This window comes from Agelaius tricolor, unplaced genomic scaffold (assembly GCF_023055355.1).
Source record: "Agelaius tricolor isolate 1412-34295 unplaced genomic scaffold, bAgeTri1.0.p SCAF_19, whole genome shotgun sequence".
NCBI classification, from domain to species: Eukaryota; Metazoa; Chordata; class Aves; order Passeriformes; family Icteridae; genus Agelaius; species Agelaius tricolor.
This window is the reverse complement of record NW_027269279.1, coordinates 5,430,447-5,442,426: the sequence shown is the minus strand read 5'-3', so window position 1 is coordinate 5,442,426 and position 11,980 is coordinate 5,430,447. Positions and strand designations below refer to the sequence as shown.

Here is an 11,980-nt window from a genome sequence, read left to right as displayed (position 1 = left end):
TAGAATTCGTCCTGATAAAGTCAGAGCTGACATTAAAGTTTAGGGCAATGAACATGTGGTCCTAGAGAAAATCTATTTGCATCCAGCTAGAATATGAAAGCAAACACCCCTATGTGCAACAGGGAAGGAACACAAGCAGTTTCCCAAAATCCTTCTAATACAGATATGAGGGAGAAAAAACCAGCTTTAGCTAAGATTAAAAGTAATATTTTTTAAATAATTAATAATCTAAAGAATATTTTTAAGAACAAAATAAAATCTCCATGCTCTGAGATTTTTTTCTCTTATGCAACCAGCAGCTCAGTTGAACCCTCACTTCTCCCAGGCTTCACCCAGTTGTGAACAGTATGTTCCAGAAGAAACACAGCATATATTTTTATAGGCAGGCTGTCAAAATTAACTGAAGGGATCTACTGGAAAGTTCAAAGGAGAATATTTTACTTCTGTCTTGGTAATATTTGTATCTTTCCATGACTTTGGTCTTCATTTGAAAAAAACACTGTTCAGTAGACAAAGAGAAATTATCAGGCTGCTGAAATTAAATCTTGGATTTCTGAGCTGGTAACATGTTTTGGAAAAGAACTCAGGACTCATCATTACTGAACCAGCTGGCTCAAACTTGATCTGATCCCATTGCAAACGACATTTGAGCTAGAGACTGAACGTGCACATTGAATAACAACTCGAGCTGCTACATCCCTACATGTATTTCTAAGCCTGCCCTTAGTTACATTCTCATATTAAACTAACAGACACTGAGAGGGCTTCAGTATTCTTTATCTTGATTTTGAGGAAGCTGCAGAAAACTCAAGCAATTCAGCCAAAGTATTCTGTATAATGTGTCCACCATGTATGTTGCACAACAGATAAATTCACTAATGGATAGAATGAAAGAGTACATTTCACTTCCATGGTACAAAGCGCCCGGCAAAGGACTGCCACACTCAGCTTCTAAAATAAAAATCATTGATGTTTTGCAAAAATCTTTTAAAACAGCATTTGAATAGAGCCTGAAGTCCTATGATGGGGCTTTGAGCACTCTGGTTTAGTGGAAGATGTCCCTGCTCATGGCAGAGGGCTTGGATCTAGATGATCTTTAAGATCCTTTCCAACCCAAACCATTCTAGGATTCTGTGATCTTTCACTAGACAATATTTTGTGGCCCCATTTAGTGGAATTTTTAGATTATCCCTTAAGAGTTTTGCAATATATGCTTTAAGAAAAATAAAAAGGCTTTACCAGAATAGTTTGAATGGGTTTGAATGGGTGTAGTCCCCGCAAAAGGAAAAGGCTGAACTTTTAAAAATTATTTTTAGTAAGAAAAATGCATTCTCAGAATTACTGGCAACTGGAAAGCCTAAATACACAAAATACACTCCATCCAAGCTTTTCTGAAGGCACAGAAACAATTAATTCCAGCTCAAACTAAGTTTGATTATTTGCAAGAGAGATTATTTGCTACTGAGGCTGGACAGGATAAGTATGAGGGTGCTCTAGAGCAGGGTAATGGATGCTGATTTCATTCAGAGGTTGAAAAAGGTGAGAGAGGACTTGGACATCAGTCTACCTGGAAAATCTCAGGAACAGTACCACAGCACCTGTATTTCCTCTAGAGATAGTTCCAGAAGAGATTCTCTTCTGAAGAATCACAAATTTTATTTCTTTTGAAATGGTTTTATTACAGTGCAAGCATTCCAACATAATTTTAATTTCTGCTTCCTTCCTCTTCCATGCAATACAGTGCCTTACTCTTCAGCTTTCTATACCCTTGCCCTGATCTAATTTCTCCAGGACTCAACAGCTTCATACCCAAAACACTTCCACACTTCTGACAGAATCCAGGAGTCTCTTGCATCTTAGAGGGTTTATCCAGCTGGAGAGGCTGCCACAGAGTGCTGGCACAAGAGCTGGGATGCATCTCAATGCTGCTGTCTCCCATACTCACACCTCCCACTTTCTTTCTCCTCAGCTGCCACCTTCAGCAGCACAGTAACAGGCACATATGTTGAAGTCTGCTAAATTACACAGAATAACTTCTATTATACCCCAGATTAAGCCTCTTGGTGCACTGAAGTACATCACAACTGCACCAGTGCTTCTGAAAGACTCTCTGGTGTTAGACATGTTTACTGAGACATTTACAGAGCTTTACACATTGACTGCTATCTAAAAACAAACCAGGAAAATTCTAAAGGCTGGATTACTGAGGTCTGACATTATACAAATGCTACTGCACCAGTTGCTTTCACAGATTTTCTCAGCAACATCACAGGAAGGTAAAACAGGTGGAGCTTTAAGACTCAACACTGTCACAACTGTGACCAGGGATCATTAAGGCAGTCACTGTAAAGTCCTGGGGAATACTGACAGGGAAAGAGGAAAAGTACAATCTTCAGTAGCTGCTATACTTTGAAGTATTTTATGGAATATGGAAATTACAAACAGTGAGCTTAAGATAGATTAATCAGTAACAATAATTTGACTGCATAAACAAGGGTCTGAAAATGCTGGGATCTGTTTTAGGAAACAGGATTCAGAGGATTCACACAATCATCTCACAAAGTATTTAGAGAAATACAGAACCCATTAATTACAATATAATAATATACAAAATTACTATAATACTAAAAATGACCTCTCATGCTTCACAGTTCTTCACAGCACAGAAAACAGCTACTTCATAGGTCGTTTGAAAGAGAATTTCCTCACAGCTCTGGATGTACAGCAAAATGACAAATTTCTTACCATGAATTCAAACAAGAAAATTATCATTCAGAATTATACATTTTATCTAGCTGATATTCACAGCTAGACAAGCAAGGACAGACAGACCAGCTGATTATCAAATCCAGGCCCCCATAATAACGAACAACGGACAGCCAGAAGTGAACGTTACACATGAAGAAAAGTAAAAAATCCTTCAGGCCCTTGCAAGATCAGTGGAAGCTCTGAAGGACAGAACTAAGTACAGCAGAACCACATGATCAACAATCAACAATAAAGACTCTTTTTAATCCTGTTCTTTCATGACAGCAAAAAATTAAGACCTTCAAAGCTGGTATCACAAGATTTTTCCAACATTTACAATATTCCAGTCGTACAATGCAATCATATTTGTACACATCTCAAAGCAAAACACTTTAGGCTCTGTCCTCATCACCCTGAATTAAAACACTCCATTCCACACACAATGGAAATCTTCTGTTCAAAATAATTTTACCAGCACCAATCTGCGCAAACATTCTAAATAATAACTTTTGATCTAAATAATAACTGATTCCAAAACTATTTACCAAGAGCCATCATGAAAGAACATCTTTAAAAACTGTTTTAATAGCACTGCCAAAATCCTCTATTCCTAGGCACAGTGTGTTGCAGAAAAACCAGCAAATAATGTATTTGCCTCAATGAAGGCAGAGGGCTTCTGCTCCCAAAACCACTCACGTAAAGAATCTCTGCTTCACTTTCCTACAGAGAGGTCCTTTGTAACCTAAAGATATTTGACCACTGTAATCAGTGTCATACATCCACCATTATAATGACATGTTAATTGCTTACTCCACACTTCTGAAACTGTCACACTGTCTTCCTGAAGTCCTAAATGCTGAGATCCCATTCACCTCATTCCAGCAGCAGCAGAATGCTGCAGCAAAGCCACTCAGGGCACTGAACGTTCAGGTGTCAGATCAATATAACCACAGAAAACAACTGCCACAAATAAAATATTGCTCTTTTATGAGGGAGCTTTGACTTTCTTCCCATTCTAAGAATTCTGGCCACCAGTAGGTGGTGTTACTTGAAACGTCAAGTAGGTTTTTTTACCCCCTGCAGACGAAATGCAAAACTCCACCTGCAACACTGTTGTTTAATGCAAAACTGAGGCTCCTCATTCTCTGTAGGGTAAGCTTATTGCCTCCATGTGATTTTGAGCTGAGCAATTCTAAGAAATAAGAGAATGACAACATATACCTGAAAATTTGAATACAAACAGGCAAAATGGGATCGACTTGAAGGTAGGAAAACTGAAATTTATCTTCTCCATTTAGCAAATGACCCTTCTCAGATGCTTGATGCCTTCAATCCAATATTTCCCTTTAGACTGCCCAGAGGCTTTTAAAAACCACCACAAATAACAGAAATAATTGCTTTATATCTATGTAAAATATGCTTCATTGCAATCTGCAAATAAATCTCTTAATTATTGTTCAGCTGAGCTCTAGATTTGAACGGACTATAAAACTTAAAAAAACACCAGAGGCAGAAAGGAGGGTGCAATTAGGCAAAATAAAACTGACAAATACAAGAGAAAGATGTTTGAGTAGTTCGAGTAGAAACGAAACCAGCAGAAACAGGGTTAATTCTAGCCTTATAAGGCTCTTCAGCAGCACTTCAACTGCACACAAATTAGAACAACCCTGGGAATCTATAAAGCTTGTTTTATTGCCAAGGACATGCAGCAAGATCTGCATTTTGCTCTTGTAAACTCTCTATTTAATAAGTTTTAAAGCAGAGTAAGACTTTTATATGATTTTTTGTTTTTACTGCTGAATCATCAACAGGTGGCACCCACTGCAGCTCTGCACACCTAAAAGCAAGTTTTTACCGAGAGGACAGTGGAAGTTGGCACATCCATTACGTGTGCACCCAGCAAGGAGCAGCCTGCTGCTGTCTGCAGGAAAACCAGCTCGGGAGAAATGGAATTAAGGTAAAATAAAGTGTTTCACAGTACATAGTTACCTGTAATGCTTTTAATTGCTTGGCTTTTGGCAGCCTTTCCGATGTAATTAAAATCTGACCACCTACGGACCTTTTAAAATCAATTGCTCAGGCTGTTAACTTATCATTTATTGTATTTAAATCTGTTTTACTGCCTTGTTCACAAATAAAAGGCTGTTACATAAAGACAACAGTTAATGTCTGACTTCATAGCTGGTTGAAACAAACACTGAACCTTGTCGTGAGCGTAATTTCATATGGATATTTTAGCATGAAGATTTACACTATTAAAATGGTTCAAAACACAGCAACAGGTACTGGGAACTTATACCTGTTTAATTAAAAATCGAAGCTCTGGAACCTGTATCTTTGTTTAAGTATCTGTAGCTATTTCTGATTACTGGAATACATTGAAGCAAACGCAGAGCTGTATTTCTGACTAAAACTATTCTAACCCTCCTACTCCACCAGTGGTCTGCTCTTTCCTCCCCCAGATTGCACCCTGGCAGGATTTAAGTCATCAAAATGTGGAAATGTGCATGAATTTTACTAGCGAACAATTTTTAAAATATATTTTCATGGAAATAAAAATCAGTGGTTTGACAGTAAGATGCAGATTTAAGCAATTTAAAATATTTAAAACTTAGCACAAAATAACTTGGTTTGTTATTTCCTTGCTGTTTTATTTGTTTGGGGTGTTTTTTGCTTGGCTCTTTCTTTTTTTAAATAAACTTCTAGCAATGCTTCAAGTGCATAACATTCAACATTTAGAAGTAAACAAATCTGATAACTGGTTATTTTCCATTACTACACGGAAGTCAGTGAAACTTAATAAATCACAACAGAAGACAAACAGTATCATAATGTTGGTGTATATCAATATGCTGCTTGTATTACCTTCATTTCTAAAGTTTGCCTTTCCCTCCCACTGAAAGCAGCAGGAACCAACTGCTTTTCATCTCTGTTGCCTTCTCAGCCACAGACTCTGCTATTTATTACCCTTACAAGCTGACAAAATAAATATCTATGTATCTATATTTAAAAATACAGTTTTCCTAGATTAGGTTAAAGTCACTCATTTGATTTCTCTGTATTTCTTCATTTTTTAATACTGAAACCCTGACGGGCACACACAATTTTAACAGACTTGCCCTCATGATGGTATTTTGATCTAGAACAAATTTAAATTCTTTTAAGTGAACCTTTGCATTTATAGTAGAACATGATGTTTTCCACAACCTCGGCTGTGATTTAAGTTAGCAGAAGCTAATGGCACATGGAACAGTGCTGGAATATGAGATTAATCGTTTTCCATTTGCAAATTGCAGGTCCAAGGATGTTCATTGATTATTAAAAGAAAACAAATGGAGCTAGAATTCCACTGCCTTCCAACTTGCATGAAGAAACATTGCTGCTGAAAAGCTTTTATTAAAGAGACCCAGTACCACCATGGTAAAAAGATTCCTACATGATCTTAAGGCATACAGGAACTGCAAATTCTCTTATTTAAAATGTATATAGCATCCTGTAAAACAAATTAAGACATTCACTATCTGTAGTATTACATTTCAGTCAGTTTTAAGTCTAATTAATCTGACTTTTAAAGCATTTTCATTTCCTATACAAAAGTCTGTATCTTTTTCAATTCCAACCAAAAATGCTTACTAAGAATTCAGTTGAAACCAACCAAAAATCTGATTTTTTTGGTATTGCCATCAAACTTTGAGTACTAATATCTTTTCTGCAGATATTCTAACCATGGAAACTTATTCTGCCTCAGTATCACCTGTTATATGTAACAGCACAACTTTTAACCTGAATGGATCCCATTTGTGTAACGAAAGCATATCCTCTAGATTAGCTGATAAATCAGAACACCAACAATATGTTATTGGCCTTTTCTTATCATGCCTTTACACAATATTCCTTTTTCCTATTGGTTTTGTGGGAAACATTCTAATACTGGTGGTCAACATTAGCTTTCGGGAAAAAATGACAATCCCAGACCTTTACTTCATAAACCTGGCAGTGGCTGATCTCATTCTAGTGGCCGATTCTCTCATTGAGGTGTTTAATCTTGACGAGAAATATTACGATATCACCATCATCTGTACCTTTATGTCTTTGTTCCTTCAGATCAACATGTATAGCAGCATTTTCTTTCTGACATGGATGAGTTTTGACAGATACCTAGCCCTGGCCAAAGTAATGAGGTCCAACTTATTTCGCACTATGCAGCACGCTAGACTGAGCTGTGGGCTCATATGGATGGCATCCATTTCGGCAGCTCTAGTCCCATTTACAGCCGTGCACTTACAGCACACCGGAGAGGTCTATTTCTGTTTTGCAGATGTAAAAGAAATCCAGTGGCTAGAGATAACCCTGGGGTTTATTATCCCCTTTGTGATCATCGGTCTTTGTTACTCATTAATTGTTCGAGTCCTTATAAAAGCACACAAGCACAGGAGTCTCCGGCTGCGGCGACAGAAGGCTTTGCGCATGATTTTTGTTGTTGTCCTGGTTTTCTTTATCTGCTGGCTCCCTGAAAACGTCTTCATTAGCGTCCAACTTCTCCAGAGGAAAAGCGAGCCCGTCTCTTCAAACAGCCCATCCTTCAGGCATGATTATCCTTTAACAGGACATATTGTGAACCTAGCAGCTTTTTCTAATAGCTGCTTGAACCCCTTAATTTACAGCTTTCTGGGGGAAACCTTCAGAGACAAACTGCGACTGTACATTGAACAGAAAACAAAAATGTCAACATTGCATCGCTTCTGTCAGGCTGCCTTAACGTCTGTCATTCCTGACAGTAATGAGCAATCAGAAGTCTGATTTAGTATCATTGTGTAGAACATATGACTGTGAAGTTGTGCAAATAGTGAACAAAATGCTTGCTACTAACAGAAAAGAAGTGCATATGTGTGTGTGTATATATATATATTGTATCGCTCTATTGAGTATTGAAGGTTTATATTCAAAATGTTTTTATGACAAGACTTTAATGTAGAAGAATATGTTTTAGTCAGATTTATATTTAATTATGAACAGGATTATTAAAAGCTGAGCACTGAAGAAGCTTTATTTTGCATTATACATATATGAATGACGATATAAGAGAAAATTTTATCAACTTAGGAAGACTCTAGATGTAATCTGATTATCAGAGATGATACTTTGCTGGTGTATATAAGGTACTTCCACTTAAATAATGAAGCTGCCATAACAGTGAGGAAAAATCATTACAACATATTGATGTGGAGATGCAGAAAACATTGATTTTTTTTCACCCAAACATGTTAAGATGAATGACTTTGCTTACAAGAACTACTTGGTACTATCGTCACTGTATTCTAGCATGTCTTCCATGATTAAGTTTTTGATCTTAATATAATCAAGCACAGTGATGAGTTTTTGTCTCCTAAATGTAATCTACTGTTTACATCAGTACTTGATCAAAACCAAAATCATCTGTAACTATAGTGCTCATCTCAAAGACCTTCACAGAAGCAAAATGTAGTGCTTCATTCTGTCTTTTAAGGATTGACCCTGATGATCTCTCTCAGAACAAACATAATTGGCATTTTTGTCAAAAATGCCAGTGCACCAACATTATTCACACCTGCCTTCAGATTTGAGTGCACATTGCACAAAGTCTCTTCACATTCCACAACAAAATGCTGGTTTTTAAGGAAGTGTCACTTTCTGCAAAAGACATTGTAGATATTGTGTAGATATTGCTTATGAAAGTGACAGAAACCTCCAATTTTAGGAAGGAAGACCATATGTAATGGAGTGGGATTATCAGATCTGAACTTCATGCACACCCATCCCACCTCCAGAAAGCCCCAGCCTTTCGAGACTGTAAAGATGCATTTTAGATGCTTTGATCATTTGAAGATTATACTAAGCAAACAAATGATAGCACCACTTACTGGAAAACAGTAGTGTTTCTTTCCTTCTAGCAAATAATTGGGTTGTAAATCTGATTGATGTTTAGCACAGGTTACTCCTGGACTTGTTCAGAGGAAGCTATAAAGTTCCTAGAGATTAGTGTGCAAGATCATTAAAATATCACTTGCTGCATCTCTCAAGTGAACAAACTCATTTCACTTCTGTGCTTATTGACTGAAGCACCAGAACTCAGCAGAATAAGATGTTCTGTCCTATTTTCAAATGTCATATATTAATTAATTAGCACAATAACAGATTTTAAAGGATTTTTAAATGTAGACCTTTAAAACAATGACTAAAGCTACTAAAGCAATAAAGAAAACAGTGAAAATTATGATTCCACTCATATTTCTCATGAAATATCTTGAGCTTCTCAGTGGAAGTTTTGGCCACAAAAGACTTGACCTATAAACAGAAAGGCCACAAGACGATGATGGCTGAATTTGAAATAGATAGCTGGATATTCCTGCAGCTCCAACAGGAACAGCACTGTGGAGTCTGAGGCAACTGCAGATTATTCCCAAGTGATTGCTAATCACAGTCTAACGAAAAAAGTGTTTAGTTCCATCCTCTCTGCACAACACCAAGCAGATCTCTCAAGAAAGATGCAAGCGTAGAACAAGTTGCTAAAATACAGTTAAGTCATCTCCCACCACTGTGCTGCACGACACACAGCCCTTCTCCCTCAGTACTTTTAGCCACAATTCCTCAGGTCCTATGGACTGCCAATAGACATTAACCACACCATTAACGATGGCTATTTCAGACAACACCCAGCTGAAGGAAGGGATAATTGTTTTGGCAATGCAATTCTGAGAAGACAGACACATCTTGAACTTACAGATTTATTAGGTTTGTGCAACCCCGACACTTGCCATGAATAAAGAACTTTGGGGTTGCAGGAATACACTTTCCCAATCGTAGTTGTTGCTTATTTTGGTTTTTTAGGAATAAGATCCTTTCTCCTTCTGCCTCCTTCCAATACAAGTCTATGGTACAAGCCTTTCTGCTACCCCTGCAGAACACAAATCAAGAAAGTCTTTGTGCAGAAGCTTATAATAATAAACAAATAGCAATAGCAAATGCCTGCTCATGCATATTCTAAAGCAGTTTGTTTCTAAGTGATCTTATTCAGTAATTTACAGTGAAATCTAGGAAAGACCAGATTACTATAGCATTAAGAAAACAATATTTACTCAACCCGAAACAACCTGTTGCATGTTTAAAACTAAATTACAAACCTAAAGTACCTGATGGGTTCCCTACTGCTGATATTTTGGGACAGGCTTATGAACTGTGCCTGAAATTACTAAATTTAAACATATTTCTTACTTTATATGCAAAGCACTCTCCCAGCTGAAAAAACTGCACACTTATTCCCAAAGCTTTTTTTTTTTAAACAGTAACTCTGTACAAAGTAATATTTACAGAAATGTCATACAACTTCCATGTGTTTATGTACACAACATGCTTTCTGCAAACCAGCATCTTGCAATAACTCGTGACTATGGCTTATCCATGCACGAAAAGGATCTCAGCTTGATGTGCCATTTTTTTTTAAATTTCAAAGAACATAATCACCAGTAAATAAAACCTCTTCTAGAGTGTAGAGGAAAAAGGGAATAGGAGCAAGAATTGCTATACAACTCCTTCACTTTTTTATCTCTGGTCTCTCAAATTGTTTCATTGCTGAGTTGAAGGAAAACATTCCATATGCCTTTCTAAAACACTGGACTGATGACAACTATGAGATTTAAAAACCTGTTTATCACAGTTGTTTACAATCTTTGCTGCAATACTCAATATAAAGTTTCCAGACATGAAAAGTCTAGTATTAGGAAAAGCTCACAGAAAAGAGGAGAGAGGGAATAATCAAAAAATCCCTGAAACCATTAACTGCTTTTGAAAATAGTACTTTAGCACAAGACTGCCTTGAATGCACAGTGTATAACTTAATATCTAGAAACAAAATAAATGCAAACAGCACAAACTAGCACCAGTCTGAACCTGATGCAACTGAAAGCTTTCCTTAGCTGTGTAAAAAGATATGAGAAAAAGAATTATGTGAGACCTCTTTAACATGTTAAGGAGATGCTGTAACTTTGCATTCTTTTGACAGTTTTGGGAGATACACTAAATACCAACTGTGCAGACACAACATCCACCTCTCAAAAATGCAGTGTCTGTCAGTCTAAAGATAAAGCTTGATTCATTTATGAAGAGCATTACAGCATGGGAGGGCATGTGACAGAGAATTTGAATCAATGAGTCAGGCGATCCCACATTCTGTGCAAGGCTTTGACATAGGATGGGCAAGATGCAACAAAAGTCACCTCTCCCTTCAAAAACTTGAAAAGAAATTGAGCACAAAGTTTTACAAGAAAACGCCTGTAAAATTTCAGACTAAGTATCTGTGTTTCAAACAAAATTCACTGCCTGTACAGTGCAGGCTCTAATCTTTTTTCCAGCCATCAAGTTGTGTTAGAGTATAACTGAATTTTTTCCCGTGTAAGGATTTTGCTGTATTCTCTCAGCTGTTTATTAAGACTGCAAAAGGGAAAAGGTTGTCTGGACAATTTTAAATGGTTAGGATTGTCACATAAAAAATGTGTTAAAGAGTGGTTTACCGTAAGTAAAAGCATGTCAAGTTCAACCCTGATTATCATTAATTCCATTGGAACTTGTTTCTGCATAACTAAAAACAAGTGAGTGTATGAAGAAATAGGTTTGAATTTTAATAGCTACTTATGAAGGTGAAGCAATGAATTAATTTGATTTTGGTTGAAAACAACGAAGATAAGGCTTGATTTGAATTTAAGGGACAGTGTCTATCCTTCCCTTTCACCCTAAGTCTTACCTTACCCATTCAGACCATCAGACAAACATTGAAAGTTTTCACCACAGAAGAGCATGGGGTCAAATTAATTGTTTATTTGTTCTTTTTTATGGTAAAACAGGAACATGTGATGGGGAACAAGTCATTTTTAAAACATGCACACAGAACACCTTTCCCCTATACCCTTAAGCTCTGCTGTCAGGGAGGTTGTGGTACACGCCCTGTGCTGTGTTTCAGAGATACCAGATATGAAAATCTGAACACCCTCCAGTCATATTTATAATTTAGGTGTCCTTTCTTCAACAGTATTGTCCAAACTATTCATTCCACAGTGACTTTTATTACAATAAACTTTTAACCCTTGGGTTTGGGCTTCCTTTTGGACTTCCATCCCACAGCAGCATGGCACAGGCAGGAGCTAAGAAAAAACAGCTGCATATTGAGCCACCCAAGGTGCCAACACAGGAGCAATGCCCT

General features: G+C 37.1%; 2 protein-coding genes across 4 annotated transcripts in view; one reads left to right on the top strand and one right to left on the bottom strand.

The window, feature by feature from the left end:
* The window catches only part of CHLSN (cholesin), a 125,000-nt gene that overhangs the window by 97,518 nt on the left and 15,502 nt on the right, over positions 1–11,980 (bottom strand). The window lies entirely within an intron of this gene.
* GPER1 (G protein-coupled estrogen receptor 1) lies at positions 3,839–11,868 on the top strand. The gene is made up of 3 exons (XM_071443991.1): positions 3,839–4,013; positions 4,560–4,705; positions 6,045–11,868. Exon 3 carries the CDS (start codon positions 6,475–6,477, stop codon positions 7,546–7,548), a length of 1,074 nt encoding a protein of 357 aa, XP_071300092.1. The 5' UTR covers positions 3,839–4,013; positions 4,560–4,705; positions 6,045–6,474; the 3' UTR covers positions 7,549–11,868.

Bases quoted from the DNA above. Each gene is read 5' to 3' on its own strand.
- GPER1 (XM_071443991.1), top strand. From the start codon at position 6,475: ATGGAAACTTATTCTGCCTCAGTATCACCTGTTATATGTAACAGCACA.